The following is a 20,864-nucleotide window of genomic DNA, read 5'->3' as shown; positions in this document are numbered from 1 at the left end:
TTAGTATTTGTCAAACGCCGTCAACAAGGTACATCTCTGATTCTATCTGGTTGTTTTTCATTCACAACAAGGCCTCAACAGTCACTTGGAATGCCTCCATCTGCGTCGAGGTTCGGTAGCCTAATGGAAAAGCAGAAGTAATCCAAATGCCAATGTGTAATAAGTAAATGCAAGTGAACGGAGCGGCGCTAAGCTAGCAGAAGAGAGCTAGTTAATGTATTCCACTCCTGCTTTATTGCAGGCATGTTTAAAAAGTTTGGTAATGTGCCGCAATCTCCGTTAAACATTTTACTCACTCTGGAGAAACAGAGTGGACACTGACACACACAACTTGGTTCAAAGTCAACATTCCACCAAGTGTCTTTTTCACAACCCTCCCAAAAGCAAAAAATAAATCAACACGAGCCCGGTTTCATTATTTAAGACATTAACATAATTTTTCCCCCCAAAAGTGCTACTTTGACACTCCAGTTCAAGCAATCAACAGTTTAGTGTGCAAGAGTTGTAAGGCAAGTGTACCTGAGGCTCACGAAGGCTGTGTTGTCGCTGTTACATAAGGTGTAAGAGGGATTTCTCTGAGGCAAACACCGAAGTGTTTCATCAGCCTCCACTAACAGCACATGATTTCAAACCACATACACAGGAAGTGTATGCCTCTAATTACTGTCAGAGCTAAAGCTAGCAGCTTTCTCTTGTTTAACCCTCTTGCATTTTGACACCCACCACATCCATAATATAGGGCGTTAATACATTTATACACTGTATAACTTCCATTAAATGCAGTCTCTCAAATAGCCGCCTGTCCCTTTTTTTAACAGCCAGGCAACATCCCAGATTTCAGCAAATAAGTGCCGGGTCAAAATGAATTGTTTACAAAGTTGCCATGTCCTATTATGATAGGGATGATGGGGATGTTTTAGAGTACAGTGGTGGGTGTGTTTAGTATGTGTTAACGTGTGTGTGCATTAGCATGTCTGTGTTAGCATGTGTTTATTAGACTGTGCGTCTCAGGTAGATAGGATTTGCATAAGCTGAGCAGGTCCAGAGGGATCCAGTGTGCCCCAACCTCTGTGCATCGGATGCTGGCTTCTGTGGCGACTCTGTTTTGATTCGGCCAGATGGCAGCAAGATGCTCCCCGGCCATAAAAGCACCTGGAAACCACCACCGCCCCGAAAATGCAACACATGGTTCCACCCTATGTTCATAGGGGGAACCAGTCGTGTGTGTGTGTGTGTGTGTGTGTGTGTGTGTGTGTGTGTGTGTGTGTGTGTGTGTGTTCTTAAGGTTTCATTTATCACTGGTTTAATCGTTGCTCTCCTTTTGCCCCATAGGCTTTTAGTCAGTGCCTCCCAGGATGGTAAACTCATTATTTGGGATAGCTACACCACAAACAAGGTAAGGCTGGCCTGGCCACATCTTGAAGAATCAAAAAGAAGCTTTCACATTTGAGTGCATTTTCTTTTAGCCTAAAGACAAAAAAAATTGAAATTTTCCACCATTTTGTTTTATGACTGTGACATAGGATATCCAGTATATGTGACATGCGCTATATATACAAAAGTATGTGGACACTCCTTCAAATTAGTGGATTTGGCTATTTCATCAAACAACTTTGGGGTGAATTAGAACGCCCACTGCGTGCCAGGCCTAATCTCTCAACGTCAGTGCCTGACCTCACTATTGCTCTTGGGGCTGAATGGAAGCAAGTCCTCGCAGCAATGTTCCAACATCTAGTGGAAAGCCTTCACAGAAGAGTGGAGGCTGTTATAGCAGCTCCATATTAATGCAATCATTTTGATGTTCGAGCAGGTGACCACATACTTCGGGCCATGTAGTGTATGATATAAGCTTGGCTACCTAGTAAATGTGGTCCATGCGGGAATCAATCAGACCCGGAGCCATGCTCCCTCTCTAACTCTCTGCCTCCCTCGCCCGCCTGGTCTCCCTCAGGTCCACGCCATCCCGCTGCGCTCCTCCTGGGTGATGACGTGCGCTTACGCTCCCTCTGGGAACTACGTGGCCTGTGGAGGCCTGGACAACATCTGCTCCATCTACAACCTCAAGACCCGCGAGGGCAACGTGCGTGTCAGCCGTGAGCTGGCCGGACACACAGGTACGATAGTCACCCCTAGTAGCCACAAGGCTACCACTGTGTGTGTGTGTGTGTATATATATGCATGTATATGTGATATATATATATATATATATATATATATATATATGCATGTATACAAAGCCTTCAGAAAGTATTCATACACCTTGATTTATTCCACATTGTTGATACAGCCTATATTCAAAATGGTTAAAATATATATATTTTTTTACTTCACCCATCTACACGCAATACCCCATAATGACAAAGTGAAAACATATTTTTACAGAAATGTTCTGCTAATGTATTGAAAATTAAATAAAGACATTTAATTTACATAAGTATTCACACTTTGTAGAAGTACCTTTTTGCAGCGTTTACAGCTGTGAGTCTTTCTGGGTGAGTCTTTGCCATTTCCACACCTGGATTGTGCAGCATTTGCCCATTATTCTTTTCGTAATTCTCCAAGATCTGTCAAATTGGTTGTTCATCATCGCTAGACAAGCATTTTCAAGTCTTGCCGTAGATTTAAGTCAAAATTGTAATCGGACACTCAGGAACATTCACTGTCTCCTTAGGAAGCAACTGCAAGGCCTTGGGTTTTAGATTATTGTCCTGCTGAATGGTTAGTTACTTTCCCGGTGTCTTGTGGAATGCAGACTGAACTAGGTTTTCTTCTAGGATTTTGCCTGTGCTTAGCTCCATTCGGTTTATTTTTTATCCCTAAAAAAATAACCCAGTCCTTAACAATTACAAGCATACCCAAAACATGATGCAGCCGCCACCACTATACTTGAAAATATGGAGAGCGGTACTCAGTAATGTGTTGTATTGGATTTGCCCCAAACATAACACTTTTGTATTCAGGACAAAAATATAATAGCATTTTTTAAATTATTTTTTTTCACCCCTTTTTCTCCCCCATTTTGTGATATCCAATTGGTAGTTAGTCTTGTCCCATCGCTGCAACTTCCTTACGGACTCAGGAGAGGCGAAGGTCGAGAGCTGTGCGTCGTCCGAAACACAGCCAAGCCGCACTGCTTCTTGACACAATACCGCTTATGCCAGAAGCCAGGCACACCAATGTGTCGGAGGAAACACTGTACACCCAGCGACTGTCAGCGTTCATTGCGCCCGGCCTGCCACAGGAGTCGCTAGTGACAAGAACAATGGGACAAGAACATCCCTGCCGGCCAAACACTCGCCTGAACCGGACGACGCTGGGCTAATTGTGCGCCGCCCCATGGGTCTCCCGGTCGTGGCCGGCTGTGACAGAGCCTGGACTCGAACTAGGATCTCGAGTGTCACAGCTAGCATTGCAATGCAGTGCCTTGGACCACTGCGCCACTCGGGAGGCCTAAAAAGTTCATTGCTTCGCCACATTTTTTGCAGTATTACTTTACTGCCTTATTTTCACTGTCAATTAGGTTATGACTGTGGAGTAACTGCAATGTTGTTGATCCATCCTCAGTTTTTTTTCTTTTCCCAGCCATTATACTCTGTTTTAAAGTCACTATTGGCCTCTTGTTGAAATCCCAGAGCCGTGTTCATCCTCTCTGGCTGCTGAGTTAGGAAGTACGCCTGTATTTTTGTGGTGACTGGGTATATTGATACACCATGCTCAAAGGGAAATTCAATGTCTGCTTTAAAAAAGAATATATATATATATATATATATATTTTTTTTAAAGCAGACATTGAATTTCCCTTTGAGCACAGAGATGAGGTAGTCATTCAAAAATCATGTTAAACACTTACTGCACACAAAGTGAGTCCATGCAACTTATGTGACTTGTTAAACACATTTTTACTCCTGAACTTAGTGCATTTGGAAAGTATTCAGACCCCTTTTCCAAATTTGGTTGTTACAGCGTTATTCTAAAATGGATAAAATAGTTTTTTCCCCTTATCAATCTACACACAATACACCATAATGATATTTTTGATATTTAGACATTTTTATAAAAAAAAATCTAACTGATAACATATTTGCATTGGTATTCAGACCCTTTGCCAAAAGTGCTTTAACAAAGTACTGAGTAGTGATTTTCAACCTTGCGTTCTCTTGGGTGTGATGCTACGAATTTGGCACACCTGTATTTGGGGAGTTTCTCCCATTCTTCTCTCCAGATCCTCTCAAGCTCTGTTAGGTTGGATGGGGATAATCACTGCACAGCTATTTTTAGGTCTCTCCAGAGATGTTCGATCAAGTTCAAGTCCGGGTTCTGGCTGGGCCATTCAAGGACATTCAGAGACATGTCCCTAAGCCACTCTTGCCTTGTCTTGGCTGGTTGCTTAGGGTTGTTGTCCTGTTGGAAGGTGAACCGTCGCCCCAGTCTGATGTCCTGAGCGCTCTGGAGCAGGTTTTCATCAAGGATCTCTGTACTTTGCTACGTTAAGCGATCCCTCGATCCTGACTAGTCTCCCAGTCCCTGCCACTGAAAAACATCCCCACAGCATGATGCTGCCACCACCATGCTTCACAGTAGGGATTGTGCCAGATTTCCTCTAATGTGACGCTTTGCGTTCAGGCCAAAGGGTTCAAGCTTGGTTTCATCAGACCAGAGAATCTTATTTCTCATGGTCTGAGAGTATTTAAGTGTGTTTTGGCAAACTCCAAGTGTGCTGTCGTGCATTTTTACTGAGGAATGGCTTCCGTCTTGCCACTCTACCATAAAGGCCTGATTGGTGAAGTTCTGCAGAGATGGTTGTCCTTATAGAAGGTTCTCCAATCTCCTGAGAGGAGCTCTGTCAGAGTGACCATCGGGTCCTTGGTCCCCTCCGTGACCAATGCCCTTCTCCCCCGATTGTTCAGTTTTGCCGGGCGGCCAGCTCAAGGAAGAGTCTTGGTGGTTCCAAACTTCTTCCATTTAAGAATGATGGATTCCACTGTTTTCTTGGACCTTAAATACTGCAGACATTTTTTGATACCTTTCCTCAGATCTGTGCCTCGACACAATCCTGTCTCGGAGCTCTACAGACAATTCCTTCGACCTCATTGCTTGGTTTTTGCTCTGACATGCACTGTCAACTGTGGGACCTGAAATGGACGGGTGTGTGCCTTTCCAAATCATGTCCAATCAATTGAATTTACCACAGGTGGACTCCACGTTGTTTAAACATCTCAAGGTTGATCAATGAAAACAGGATGTACCTGAGCTCAATTTTGAGTCTCATAGCAAAAGGGTCTGAATACTTATGTAAACAAGGTATTTGTTTTTTTTCTTAACCCGTTTTTGCTTTGTCATTATCGGGTGTTGTGTGTTGATCATGAAAAACATTTATTTAATCCATTTTAGAATAAGGCTGTAAAGTAACAAAATGTGGAAAAGGCGAAGGGGTCTGAATATTTTCCGAATGCACTGTATTTAGGCTTGCTGAGAAAGGGGTTGAATACTTATTGACTCAAAACATTTCAGCGTTTTCATTTTTAATTGATTTCCACCGACATTATGGGGTAGGCCAGGGACAAAAAATATCTAAATATAATCCATTTTAAATTCAGGCTGTAACAACACAATGTGGTAAAAGTCGAGGGGTGTGAGTATTTTCTAAAGGCACTGTACATGCAAACACACACAGTTAGCTCACCCGTGACACAGGATAGACCATGGTTAACAACCAGTTTACATGACCGGTATTGTTTATGCACAAGATTTTTTTTAAATTAACCAGTACCTTGGAAGTATTGAATTCTTTCATTTCCACTGTTATTTCAGTCTCACAACATGACAGGACCCATGTCTGTCAGCTCACTGTGAAAAGGCATGTTTGTGTTATTGAGTGGGTTCTGTTGTACTTGCACACATTAATTTCCTATACAGTCTTCATTTGTATTGTACCCTTTCGGTGGTAAGGCCTATAATGTACATACCGGGTCAAGGCCTTTAATCTAGTTAAATGTAGTTCCTCCTTGTATCTTTAGACCATTTCCCCTGTGTGTTGTGACTGCTTCTCAGTGCTGACTGTCTGACTGACTTAATTCTGCTGTGACCTCCAGGTTACTTGTCCTGCTGTCGCTTCGTGGATGACAGCCAGATCGTCACCAGCTCTGGAGATACCACATGGTGAGTGGGGGAACTGTGCCTGCCTGCCTCCCCCTTCCCATGTTCACTGAGTGGATATGCCAGCTCTAAACTGTTTAAAATTGAGGTTAAACGCAATGGCGAGAATCTGAATGCATCCCAAGAGTATGACAGAAAACAGTCACTCCAATTTCCTCAAACGTTTTTTTTTCTTCGCCCTGCCTCTCTCCTTCCCCCAGTGCTCTCTGGGACATTGAGACGGGCCAGCAGACGACCACGTTCGCCGGCCACACCGGCGATGTCATGAGCCTGTCGCTTGCACCCGACACGAGGCTGTTTGTGTCCGGGGCGTGCGACGCCTCCGCCAAGCTCTGGGACGTCAGAGAAGGAATGTGCCGACAGACCTTCACCGGGCACGAGTCGGACATTAATGCCATTTGCGTAAGCCAATCACACGATCCGACCACCGGTCAACCTGTGTAGCTACACTTCCACTCAACCTGTGTAGCTACACTTCCACTCAACCTGTGTAGCTACACTTCCACTCAAAACGGAGCCGCACACTCTAACCTGTGGCGTCAGTATCTTTAGTCACTAGCTTTTCGGCAGAAGGCTTACCACGCCAGCGGTTTTCTTTTGCATTCAGACATACAGAGACTTCAATACGGACATTGTATATACACTAGCATGCTTAAGGGTGGTTTTTGTGATGCGTGAATGTGGACATGCCACATCCGTATCTGTTGTCCCTTGTGTATTTAGTATGCATGGTCACTTGGTCAATACCAAGCGCTTTACATTATGAAAGGGTGAACTCACTATCAATGTAGAGCACCCACCTTGATAATGCCATGGCAACCATTATGCACTAGCGCATTACACACTGACACACACACACCGCACGTAGAGTGATGAGGAAGGTATTATCAGACAAACCTCACACCATCTCCCCCTCTCTTTCTCTCCCAATCCCCTCTTTCCTGTCCCTCCCAGTTCTTCCCCAATGGTAACGCCTTTGCCACAGGCTCAGACGACGCCACCTGCAGGCTTTTTGACCTGCGCGCAGACCAGGAGCTGATGGTCTACTCCCATGACAACATCATCTGTGGCATCACCTCAGTGGCGTTCTCCAAGAGCGGCCGCCTGCTGCTCGCCGGCTACGACGACTTCAACTGCAACGTGTGGGATAGCCTCAAGGCCGACCGTGCAGGTGAACAGCGGGCGGGTGTGAGGGGTTTAACACACAGTACTCCCAAACCTTAAACACCCCCCCCCTAACCATTAACTCACCCTAAATCTATGGGCCACCTCATCATACTTTGAGGCGACCATGATGACGACAGTCGGGGGTACAGTGGAGGAGCAGTGGTCAAGCTAGGTTCTGGATGTTATTGCGACAGTTGTACACCTATATTTGATGTCATCAGCCAAAATGCTGTAGGCCTGTGGAGCCAGGGCTTGTGGAAGGGGGTGGGGATGTTGAAATGGACTAGATGTGGTTCTACGGTAGTAGTGATGTGAGGAGTCCCCAAGGGACATTGATTTAGAGTGCCTAGTGGTCTCTGTGGTACAGAAATGACTGGGGTTCAGTAAGTATCAGATGACAGCAGGGTTAATTTAGTTGAGCACATCGGTGGTACCGTCTGCAGCCACGCAATGGGTCAGTTTTGTAGCCAGGCTAGTTCCTCAAGCACAGCAGGGGTACTTCAGACATGCAGCATTACTAGACAGAAGATATAAAGCAGATTGAACAGGAGGATTCCCAATTATCCACCCTTTTCCAGAATTGAGCACTTAGACTTCCTGTTGTTGGTTCAAAAGCATAGGACTGATGTAAGCATTGGCTAGAGGGAGTTTTCACTGTTAAATCCATGACAGCGATTGTACAAGTGAAGGCTAGTTTGTACAGCAGCAGGGTTTGTGGATGAAGCCCCTGCTGTTTAGCCTGCTCCAGCAGTTGATCTGCTCCCACAGAGGCATGAATTGTTCAGTTCTATTGATTACATATGTGGTCTGGATAAGAGATGGGATGGGTCTGACACACACACACTTGTACTAGCAACATTTCCTAGTAACTGCATTTTCCAATATACAACAGAATAGAACTAGTACACAGCCAGGTCTTTAATGGAATCATTTATTAAGGGTCAAACTGAGTGACTAGAGAGTGGCGTTGGCTAAGCGTGTTGTGATATATCATGGTCTGACTTCTAACCGCTGACCCTGCTCTTTTTCTAGGTGTCCTGGCTGGACATGACAACCGTGTCAGCTGCTTGGGTGTGACTGACGACGGCATGGCCGTGTCAACAGGGTCCTGGGACAGCTTCCTCAAGATCTGGAACTAGAGTCTGAAGGTAACTGCACAGCGCAGCCGCCCTTCCACCACAAGTGTGCCCGACATGCCATGGCACTCTATAAGAAATGTCGCCGATTTGCTCCACATTTATTTATTGACGCTTAAAGGGATACTTAGGTATTTTTTCGTATATAGAGTGTATGTGGACACCCCTTCAAATGAGTGGAATCGGCTCTTTCAGCCACACCCATTGCTGACAGGTGTATAAAATCAAGCACACAGCCATGCAATCTCCATATACAAACATTGGCAGTAGAATGGCCTTACTGAAGAGCTCAGTGACTTTCAATGTGGCACCTTTGTAGGATGCCACCTTTCCATCAAGTCAGCATGTCAAGTTTCTGCCCTGCTAGAGCTTCCCTGGTCAACTGTAGGTGCTGTTATTGTGAAGTGGAAATGACTAGGAGAAACAAGGGCTCAGCCGCGAAGTGGTAGGCCACACAAGGTCACAGAACGTCTGTCCTCCGTTGCAACACTCACTACCGAGTTCCAAATTGCCTCTGGAAGCAACGTCAGCACTGTAACTGTTTGTCGGGAGCTTCATGAAATGGGTTTCCATGGCCAAGCAGCTGCACACAAGCCTAAGATCACCATGCGCAATGCCAAGCGTCGGCTGGAGTGGTGTAAAGCTCGCCGCATTGGACTCTGGAGAAGTGAAATCTCGTTCCCTGGGGTGAATAATCACGCGTCACCATCTGGCAGGCCAACGGACTGCATAGTGCCAACTATAAAGTTTGGTGGGGGAGGAATAATGGTCTGGGGCTGTTTTTTTATGGGCCCTTTAGTTCCAGTGACGAGAAATCAACACTACAGCATACAATGACATTCTAGACAATTCTGTGCTTCCAACTTTGTGGCAAGGCCCTTTCCTGTTTCAGCATGACAATGCCCCCGTGCACAAAGCGAGGTCCATACAGAAATGGTTTGTCAAGATCGGTGTGGAAGAACTTGACTGGCCTGCGCAGAGCCCTGACCTCAACTCCATCGAACACCTTTGGGATGAATTGGAACGCCGACTGCGAGCTAGGCCTAATCGTCCAACATCAGTGCCCGACCTCACCAATGCTCTTGTGGCTGAATAGAAGAAAGTCCCCGCAGTAATGTTGCAACATCTGGTGGAAACACTTCCCAGAAGAGTGGAGGCTGTTATAGCATCAAAGGGGGGACCGACTCCTTGAGCAGGTGTCCACATACATTTGGTCATGTAGTGTATGTCTCGGTGTTCAGTATGAATGAAGTTAGCGGTAGTTTCGCTAGCCAATGCTAACTAGCGTTAGCTCAATGACTGGAAGTTAATGGGTATATGCTAGCAGATATCCATAGACTTCCAGTCTGCGCTAACGTTAGTTAGCAATTGAGCTGGTGCTAGTTAGCAACTTCCTTCAAACTGCATGCAAAGACAACTGTATCCACAAGTTCATCTGACTCAGGTGAAGTAAATAAAGGGCTTCATTGCCAAGTATCCCTTCAAATGTAATATGTGTATATTACTGTGGTTCTACTCTGCATATAATTTTTAATCTGGAGGGGGACTTTAACTTAAGTGCATATAAACAATATGATTTACAGTAACATAGACACCGTAAAGTAAGACATGAATGCATGGTTGAATAGGAATGTATTTGTACTTGCTCTATGTCCTGGGTGACATTTGTTTTTCCTGATTGTTTCATTATGCCCTATAGTTCCTCTAAATGCCATCTAGTTCCTGTACAGCTATGTCAGTAACCAGAATGAGATAATTACTCCGCTGAATACTATGCAGATACGCTATATGAAACTATAATTATACTGAATGGAAACTGGACAAGTAGCCTGTGGTTTCAAATGAGTTACTGTGTATTCACATGTAACACCAACAAGTAAAGATGCCATGTAGTTGCACTTCATAAAGTGGGAATGCAGTTTGCGAATGCAGTCTCAGTTGATGAATGAAATGGGTTTCTCATGAGGGAACCATGTACCAGTTTAACTTGGATGAAGATAGCTGAGGAACGGTCAGCTCTGTTTCTTATATCGAGGCGGAGTTGAGTTTTGATAACTGGTCGTGGGATTTGCTAGCAACATCAGTCGATTCTTGTAAAAATGTAAATTCTATAACCGCTTACTGTGTGCCTATGTTTGTCCTGTACAACTGTGGTCCTTCATACTTTTAATAAAAGCTTTTAGTGAGTGTGTGTGTGTGTGTGTGTGTGTGTGTGTGTGTGTGTGTGTACTTGTGTTTATATTTATTTATTTTTGTAAAAAAAGTCATTAACTTTTAACTAGGCAAGTCAGTTAAGAAATTCTTATTTGCAATGGTGGACGAAGCTGTGCCAATCACGTCCGGTTGTGATACAGCCTGGAATCGAACCAGGGTCTGTAGTGACGCCTCTAGCACTGATATGCAGTGCCTTTGACCGCTGCGCCACTCGGGAGCCCAATACATCCACCAACTTCTTCCTCATTTGGGTTGCTTGTACTACGTATGCTGAGATTCAATTGGCTCCGTGACATTCGGGATCCTTGGGACGTCCCAACTCCATTGAATTTAAAATGGTTAGGGTGTAGGGACTAGAGGTCTACCAATTATGATTTTTCAATGCCGATACCGATTATTGGAGGACCAAAAAAAAGCCAATACCCATTCATCGGAAGATTTATTTATTTATTATATATATATTTTTGTAATAACAATTACAGCGATACTGAATGAACAATGAACACTTATTTTAACTTAATATAATACATAAATAAAATCAATTTAGTCTCAAATAAATAATAAAACATGTTCAATTTGGTTTAAATAATGCAAAAACAGTGTTGGAGAAGAAAGTAGAAGTGCAATATGTGCCATGTAAAAAAGCTAACGTTTAAGTTCCTTGCTCAGAACAGAACATATGAAAGCTGGTGGTTCCTTTTAACGAGTCTTCAACATTCCCAGTTAAGAAGTTTTAGGTTGTAGTTATTATAGGAATTATAGGACTATTTCTCTCTACCATTTATTTCATTTACCTTTTGACTATTGGATGTTCTTATAGGCACTTTAGTATTGCCAGCCTAATCTCGGGAGTTGATAGGCTTGAAGTCCTAAACGGCACTGTGCTTCAAGCATTGCAAAGAGCTGCTGGCAAACGCAGGAAAGTGCTGTTTGAATGAATGCTTACGAGCCTGCTGCTGCCTACCACCGCTCAGACTGCTATATCAAATCATATACTTAATTATAATATAATAAACACACAGAAATACGAGCCTTTGGTTAGTAATATGGTCAAATCAGGAAACTATCATTTCGTTAGCAAATCGTTTATTCTTTCAGTGAAATACGGAACCATTCTTTGTTTTATCGAACGGGTGGCAACCCTAAGTCTAAATATTGTTGTTACATTGCACAACCTTCAATGTTATGTCATAATTATGTAAAATTCTGACAAATTAATTACGTTCTTTACACAGTTCGCAACTAGACAGGCGGCCCAAACTGCTGCATATACCCTGACTCTGCTTACACAGAACGCAGGAGAAGTGACACAATTTCCGTAGTTAATATTGGCTGCAAGGAGCCATGGTAAGTTGCTAGCTAGCATTAAACTTATCTTATAAAAAAAAATATATATATATCAATCTTCACATAATCACTAGTTAACTACACATGGTTGATGATATTACTAGGTTAACTAGCTTGTTTTGCGTTGCATATAATCATTGTGGTGCCTGTTAATTTATCATTGAATCACAGCCTACTTCAACTTCGCCAAACGGGTGGTGATTTAACAAAAGCGCATTCGCGGAATAAGCACAATCGTTGCACAAATGTACCTAACCATGCCATCAATGCCTTTCTTAAAATCAATAGTCAAGTATATTTTTTTTAAACCTGCATATGTAGTTAAAAGAAATTCATGTTAGCAGGCACAAGGTCCTTTTGATGCTGCACTCGCTTAACAGGTGGTCAGCCTGCCACGCAATCTCCTCGTGGATTGCAACGTAATCGTCCATAATCCGGCGTCTAAAAAGGCTGATTACCGATTGTTATGAACTTGAAATCGGCCCTAATTAATTGGCCATGCTGGTTTAATCGGTCGACCTCTAGTAGGGACGTCCCAAGGACCCCAGATAGAACGGACCGATTAAGTCGGCACATGCACATTCCCCCTGAGATGAGCAACACAAATGAGGAAAAAGTCGGTTGTATTCAATAAAAGTTTTTATTAAAAGTATAGATTTCAGCACCCAAACACAGAAACAGCAATTGTACCGGACAAACATAGGTACAGTGCTTTCAGAAAGTATTCATACCCCTTGACTTATTCCAAATTTTGTTTCAATCTGAATTCAAATTGGATAGATTTGTCTTTTACCCATATACAAATCAAATACAAATCAAATGTATTTATAAAGCCCTTCTTACATAAGCTGATGTCACAAAGTGCTGTAAAGAAACCCAGCCTAAAACGCCAAACAGCAAGCAATGCAGGTGTAGAAGCATATTGGCTAGGAAAAACTCCCCAGAACCTAAAGAGGAACCAGGCTATGAGGGGTGGCCAGTCCTCTTCTGGCTGTGCCGGTTGGAGATAACAGAAAATGGCCAAGATGTTCATTGATGACCAGCAGGGTCAAATAATAATCACAGTGGTTGTCGAGGGTGCAACAGGTCAGCACCTCAGGAGTAGATGTCAGTTGGCTTTTCATCGCCGATCATTCAGAGTATCTCTACCGCTCCTGCTGTCTCTAGAGAGTTGAAAACAGCAGATCTGGGACAGGTAGTACGTCCGGTGAACAGGTCAGGGTTCCATAGCCGCAGGCAAAACAGTTGAAACTGGAGCAGCAGCATGGCCAGGTGGACTGGGGACAGCAAGGAGTCATCAGGCCAGGTAGTCCTGAGGCATGGTCCTAGGGCTCAGGTCCCCTGAGAGAGCGAGAGAGAGCATACTTAAATTCACACAGGACACCGGATAAGACAGGAGAAATACTCCAGATATAAGACTGACCCTAGCCCCCCGACCCATAAACTACTGCAGCATAAATACTGGTGGCTGAGACAGGAGGGGTCAGGAGACACTGTGTGACGATACCCCCGGACAGGGCCAAACAGGCAGGATATAACCCCACCCACTTTTCCAAAGCACAGCCCCCACACCACTAGAGGGATCACTTCAACCACCAACTTACCATCCTGAGACAAGGCCGAGTATAGCCCACAAAGATCTCCGCCACGGCACAACCCAAATGGGGGCGCCAACCCGGACAGGAAGATCATGTCAGTGACTCAACCCACTGAAGTGACGCACCCCTATTAGGGACGGCATGGAAGAGTACCAGTAAGCCAGTGACTCAGCCCCTGTAATAGGGTTAGAGGCAGAGAATCCCAGTGGAGAGAGGGGAACCAGCCAGGCAGAGACGGCAAGGGCGGTTCATTGCTCCAGTGCCTTTCCGTTCACCTTCACACTCCTGGGTCAGACTACACTCAATCATAAGACCTACTGAAGAGATGAGTCGTCAATGAAGACTTAAAGGTTGAGACCGAGTCTGCGTCTCTCACACTGGTAGGCAGACCATTCCATAAAAATGGAGCTCAATAGGAGAAAGCCCTGCCTCCAGCTGTTTGCTTTGAAATTCTAGGGATAGTAAGGAGGCCTGCGTCTTGTGACTGTAGCGTACATTGCAGTAGTCTAACCTGGAAGTGACAAGCATGGATACATTTTTCTGCATCATTTTTGGACAAAGTTTCTGATTATCTGCAATGTTACGTTGATGGAAAAAAGCTGTCCTTGAAACAGTCTTGATATGTTTGTCAAAAGAGAGATCAGGGTCCAGAGTAACGTCGAGGCCCTTCATATTTTTTTTTTGAGACAACTGTACACCCATCAAGATTAATTGTCAGATTCAACAGAAGATCTCTTTGTTTCTTGAGACCTAGAACAAGCATCTCTGTTTTGTCCGAGTTTAAAAGTAGAACATTTGCAGCCATCCACTTCCTTATGTCTGAAACACAGGCTTCCAGGGAGGGCGATTTTGGGGCTTCACCATGTTTCATCGAAATGTACAGCTGTGTCATCCGCATAGCAGTGAAAGTTAACATTGTGTTTCCGAATGACATCACCAAGAGGTACAATATATAGTGAAAACAGTAGTGGTCCTAAAACGGAACCTTGAGGAACACCAAAATGTACAGTTGATTTGTCAGAGGACAAACCATCCACAGAGACAAACTGATATCTTTCCGACAGATAAGATCTAAATCAGGCCAGAACTTGTACGTGTAGACCAATTTGGGTTTCCAATCTCTCCAAAAGAATGTGGTGATCGATGGTATCAAAAGCAGCACTAAGGTCTAGGAGCATGGGGACAGATGCAGAGCCTCGGTCTGACGCCACATAAAGATCATACACACAATACCCCATAATAACAAAGTGAAAACCATGTTTTTAGAAATGTTTGCTAATATATTGAAAATGAAATACAGAAACATCTCATTTACATAAGCGTTCAATACTTTGTAAAAGCACCTTTGGTGGCGATTACAGCTTTTAGTTTTCTTGGGTATGTCTGCATCAGCTTTGCACATCTGGACGTGGGGATTTTCTCCCATTCTTCCTTGCAGATTTGATCAAACTCTTAAGTTAGATGGGGAGCGGCGGTGAACAGTCTTCAATGGGATTCAAGTCAAGGACTTTCACATGTTTGTTCTGAAGCCATTCCCGCGTTGCTTTGGCTGTATGCTTGTCCTGTTGGAATGTAAGTCTTTGCCCCAGTCTAAGGTCTGTTGCATTCTGAAGCAGGTTCTCATCAAGGATTTGCCTGTATTTGTATCCATTCATTGTTCTCTCAGTTCTTACCAGTCTCCCAGTCCCTGCTGCTGAAAAGCATCCCCATGGCATGATGCTGCCACCATGCAGTAGGGATGGTGTTAGACGGGTGATGCACTGTGCCATTTTTCTTTCTAGACATAGCTCTTTGCACATAGGCCAAATAGTTAATTTGTCTCATCAGCCCACAGCATATTTTGCCTTATGCTCTGAGTCTTTGACAGCACGCCTGGAGTTTACAAAAAGGCCTGTGATGTGCCTTTTTCTCCTGTGTGGCTTCCTTCTGGCCGCTCTCCCATAAAGCCCAGATTGGTGAGGTGCTGTTCAGACTGTTGTCCTTCTGGCAGGTTCTCCCATCTCAGCCAAGGAACTCTGTAGTTCTATCAGAGTGGTCATTGGGTTCTTGGCTACATCCCTAACGAAAGTCCTTCTTGCCCGGTTGCTCAGTTTGGTCGGATGGCCAGCTGTAGCCAGAGTCTGGGTAGTTCCATATTTTTTCGACTAGGCCTCAAAAAATTTGCAAAAAAAGGCATTGTTTCTTATGCTGGTCATCATTCACAAGTGATAATATATATTTTTTGCAAGTGATATGCTAATATTGTCACCCATCAGACAATTGTTTTATTTATTCTCTTTACGTATACTAAATAATGTGTGAAATTTGATTTAGAATGGACCATTACCATGCACCTGTATCAAAACAGGGACAGAGGGTCACAATACATGTCATCTATGCTTTTAAATAGCAAATGGACGCTTTTCCCGTAGTTTATTTTCATGCCACCCAGGTAGGCTATACCCCTGTAAATATAAGCAATGTGCTTAATTAAAAAAAAAAAAAGATCAGAAAGCTGATCCCCCTGTTTTTAGTAGAGGCCATCACTCTGTTTTCTTGTGCAATTGCATAGCCTATTGAAATGTTGCACAACATGAGCTCATGGGCTCTCATGAAGTGTTTGATTAAATTTCCAAATACTTTTGCATTGATGTGAGTGATAATGGATTGCTGACTACCAGGCAGTTCGCTAGTTTGGTAGGCTACTAATGACCATGAGCAACATCAGAGCTTGGAGAAGCCTAATTACTGTGACTGCCTTCATGACTCCTGACCGCCGGTGTGGCAGTAATACGGTCACCGCAGCAGCCCAAGCCCCAGGTGGACTCCAAGTTGTAGCGATATCTCAAGGATGATCAAAGGAACTTGGATGCACCTTTGCTCAATTTGGAGTGTCATAGCAAAGGGGTGTGAATACTTATATAAATTTGATTTCTTTATTACATTTTTAATACATTTGCTGAAATATCTAAACACATTTTCGCTGTCATAAGCTATTGTGTGTTGATGGGTGGGAGGAAAAAAATCGATATCCATTTTGAATTTAGGTTGTATACTTTCTGAAGGCACTGTGTTTCCAGATTTGACATTTTTACAAGAATCGACTGATGGTGACTCAATGTTATTGCTAGCAAATCCCACAACTGGTTCTCAAAACTCAACTCCGCCTCAATATAAGAAACAGAGTTGATCGTTCCTCAGCTAGGATATAGATTGATCTCATCACCCTTGCCAAATGTATTTCAGAGTGGAGTGTATATATTTAGTAGCACTGGATATTTTGTTCTCTACAGTCGTGTGCCAAAAGTGACATAAATATTAATTTCCACAAAGTTTCCTGGTTCAGTGTCTTTAGATATTTTTGTTAGATTTTACTATGGAATACTGAAGTATAATTACAAGCATTTCATAAGTGTCAAAGGCTTTTATTGACAATTACATGAAGTTGATACAGAGAGTCAATATTTGCAGTGTTGACCCTTCTTTTTCAAGACCTCTGCAATCCGCCCTGGCATGCTGTCAATTAACTTCCGGGCCACATCCTGACTGATGGCAGCCCATTCTTGCATAATCAATGCTTGGAGTTTGTCAGAATTTGTGGGTTTTTGTTTGTCCACCCACCTCTTGAGGCTTGATCACAAGTTCTCAATGGGATTAAGGTCTGGAGTTTCCTGGCCATGGACCCAAAATATCAATGTTTTGTTCGCCAAGCCACTTAGTTATCACTTTTGCCTTATGGCAAGGTGCTCCATCATGCTGGAAAAGGCATTGTTCGTCACCAAACTGTTCCTGGATGGTTGGAAGAAGTTTCTCTCGGAAGATGTGTTGGTACCATTCTTTATTCATGGCTGTGTTCTTAGGCAAAATTGTGAGTGAGCCCACTCCCTTGGCTGAGAAGCAACCCCACACATGAATGGTCTCAGGATGCTTTACTGTTGGCATGACACAGGACTTATGGTAGTGCTCTCCTTGTCTTCTCCGGACAAGCTTTTTTCCGGATGCCCCAAACAATCGGAAAGGGATTCATCAGAGAAAATGACTTTGCCCCAGTCCTCAGCAGTCCAATCCCTGTACCTTTTGCAGAATATCAGTATGTCCCTGGTCTTTTTCCTGGAGAGAAGTGGCGTTTTTGCTGCCCTTCTTGACACCAGGCCATCCTCCAAAAGTCTTTGCCTCACTGTGCGTGCAGATGCACTCACACCCGCCTGCTGCCATTCCTGAGCAAGCTCTGTACTGGTGGGGCCCCGATCCCACAGCTGAATCAACTTTAGGAGACTGTCCTGGCACTTGCTGGACTTTCTTGGGAGCCCTGAAGCCTTCACAACAATTGAATCGCTGTCCTTGAAGTTCTTGATGATCCAATAAATGGTTGATTTAGGTGCAATCTTACTGGCAGCAATATCCTTGCCTGTGAAGCCCTTTTTGCGCAAAGCAATGATGACGGCACGTGTTTCCTTGCAGGTAACCATGGTTGAGAGGAACAACAATGATTCCAAGCACCACCCTCCTTTTGAAGCTTCCAGTCTGTTATTCGAACTCAATCAGCTTGACAGAGTGATCTCCAGCCTTGTCCTTGTCAACACTCACACCTGTGTTAACGAGAGAATCACTGACATGATGTCAGCTGGTCCTTTTGTGGCAGGGCTGAAATGCAGTGGAAATGTTTTTTGGGGATTCGGTGCATTTGCATGGCGAAGAGGGACTTTGCAATTCATTGCAATTAATCTGATCACTCTTCATAACATTCTGGAGTATATGCAAATTGCCATCATACAAACTGAGGCAGCAGACTTTGTGAAAATGTATATTTCTGTCATTCTCAAAACATTTGGCCACGACTGTAGTTGGAATGTGTCTGCTGCATTCTGGGGGTGAACATGGGAGATTGGCCAACAATGAATTGTAGCTCTTGACATTGACAACTAAGTTTTGTTTGGAAAATTAAGAGGTAAATTTTCTACAATGACTCTGCATTTTTAGGAGGTACTTTTGTTGCAAATGACTCATGCAAATTATTTGTTTTTTTGTGTCCCGCCTTTTTTCAGATGGCATCCGGACTCCGAAGTTGAGTGGAAGACTATTCCAAAATGTTCAATTTTATTGCATATCCAATCTTCTCAACCATGAAACTGACTCCAATCCCCCAAAAAACTACCAATGGCAAAAATTCTCTCCTCATTTAAAAGAAGAGCACAATTGTTTATTACTCAGCTAAAAATGAGGAATTTCAGTGGGATGGAATGGGGGAGAGAATTGTGCATTCCTCCTGGGACCATTTTCTGATATTGTGTCATAAGAAAATACATTCACCCCCATGCAAATGTGTAATCCATCTTCAATACACAGGTTTGAGTGAAGGTAATCTACACAACGGTGATTAAACTCTTGATAGCTTTTTGGTCATGTTTATTTTTCTTTTTTCCCCCTTTATTTTTGGTTCAGGGAACTAGATCAGTGACCTGTTGGTAAAATGAGGATTGAAAGCTTTGTTTTATCAGTCTTCATATAGTTTAGAGTCAAGTTTTGTAGGTTGGAAATAAAAATGACAAATTATCGTCATTTTAATCCAGCTTTAAAAAAGGCAAGAGAATTGAGCTTCAGCAGGGAGTCGAGTCCATGAGCCACCAACAGGAGGATCTGGCCATTCTGTATATTTAGTCCCAAGATACTTCACTCTCTGTTTATTTTTTTCTGTTTAGTCACAAATCTTTGTTTGCACAAAATTAAACTTTGCATGTATAGAATAATGTTTCAAGAAAAGTTAACTAACCAAGCATATTCTGTTTATGATAATGAATGCTCATTTTCAAAATGAAAACAAAACATTTTAACCATTCTCTTCACCTTTTGTTGGGCGACAATGTAGAATAATTAAATGAAGATTAACCCATTGGTTCACTTTCTTCGTTTTATTTCTGTTTTGTTTCCCTTTTGATGACCGTGGTTGCGACCGGAGAAGTGATTTTGTTGGGTTGGGAGGCCTCTACTTATTACCCCGGTTTCATTCCGGAGTTTCTGTTTCAACAGAGGTGCCCATTCCGTGCTTGGAAATGCAGTTACTACTCTGTGAATGACATGTTGTATAAATCAATGTTTGAAAATAATGATAATGAAGCTTTTTAAGTTAAAAATAAATAAAAAAAATATTTTGGCTGTCTGCCATGGGTGGGTTAACTTAGAATCGCATGCTGTAGAATTGCTTAAAAAGAGGTGCATATAGAACTAAGTCCTTTTGATGTTTTTCTTCAAGAAAATAACCTGTTAAATATATCATTACAATGGTATTTATCTTGTTTTTGGCTACTCTGTGCATACATAATTCAATTAAAATGTCAATCCTATGCACTTGAGAGAAGCAAACAGCATAACAAACGGTTACCTGTTATTACAATATCCATTCTTGGGAAGGATTCCTTGATAAAAGTAATGTAAACATTTAAAACATATGCACACACAAACACAAATGGAACAAATACATTTTCATTCCTTCTGTAGCAAACAAATTCCAGTGACAAAATAAACATTTTGTAACAAACAGGTTTTTTTCTGTCCTTTAATAATAAAAAAGAAAAAACTTGCAGCATTTGAATGACAGCATTTTCTGTTCCCCTCCTTGTAAACAGACACTTTCTTTAGCAGTAGTGGCATTTTTTTTCTCCATTCTGTTTTTTCTCTGCGAAATTCTGTACAAAAATGTGCTGTATTTGTGCGTTAGGCCTGGAGTTGGCAACAAAGAAAATCAATACAGAAATATTAAATAAAATTCCTTTTCCTTTTCTCGCCATGAAATAACTGTAGATCTCTGCACCCCGCTGTTCCCTTCTCAACTTTTGTATTTAAATTTAAAGTCAGTCAGTGTACAACCGAAAGCTGGATGCAAGATAGAAACTATTAAAATGTACTGTTATTTAAGATGAAATAAAAAGCAGTTTGAGATGATCTGTTGTGTTCTGAGTTTAATTCCTCAAATGTGTGATTATGCAAGTAAAAATGTTATCCCAACTCAGGAGATGCGCATTTCACATATTAGAACATGGCAACTGAGTTCGGAAGGGCGCCTCTATCTTTGTTGTGGCTGGCTGCATTGATACACCATCCAAAGTGTAATTCAAAACTATTCCATGCTCAAAGGTAAATTCAATGTCAACTTTTGTTTACCCATCTACCAATATAGGTGCCCTTTGTGAACCATGGAAAGCCTCTAGTCTTTGTGGTTAAATCTGTGCTTGAAATTCACTGCTCGACCGTGTGGGGTATAGTGATGAGG

At 42.8% G+C, this 20,864-nt stretch overlaps 1 protein-coding gene across 2 annotated transcripts in view; it reads left to right on the top strand.

Annotated features, from left to right (window-relative positions):
* LOC106566880 (guanine nucleotide-binding protein G(I)/G(S)/G(T) subunit beta-1) overlaps positions 1-20,536 on the top strand; it is a 71,028-nt gene extending 50,492 nt beyond the window's left edge. For both annotated transcript variants that reach the window (XM_014135411.2, XM_014135412.2), the window contains exons 5-11: positions 1,333-1,396; positions 1,952-2,114; positions 6,093-6,159; positions 6,357-6,558; positions 7,111-7,327; positions 8,356-8,471; positions 18,643-20,536. In XM_014135411.2, the coding sequence (XP_013990886.1) occupies positions 1,333-1,396; positions 1,952-2,114; positions 6,093-6,159; positions 6,357-6,558; positions 7,111-7,327; positions 8,356-8,462 (820 nt within the window). In that variant the 3' untranslated portion in view covers positions 8,463-8,471; positions 18,643-20,536. The remainder of the gene's footprint in view (positions 1-1,332; positions 1,397-1,951; positions 2,115-6,092; positions 6,160-6,356; positions 6,559-7,110; positions 7,328-8,355; positions 8,472-18,642) is intronic.
* Positions 20,537-20,864: the final 328 nt, after the last annotated feature.

The sequence above is a fragment of the Salmo salar genome, chromosome ssa13, assembly GCF_905237065.1.
Source record: "Salmo salar chromosome ssa13, Ssal_v3.1, whole genome shotgun sequence".
Taxonomy (NCBI): Eukaryota; Metazoa; Chordata; class Actinopteri; order Salmoniformes; family Salmonidae; genus Salmo; species Salmo salar.
This window is presented reverse-complemented; position numbering and strand designations above follow the sequence as displayed.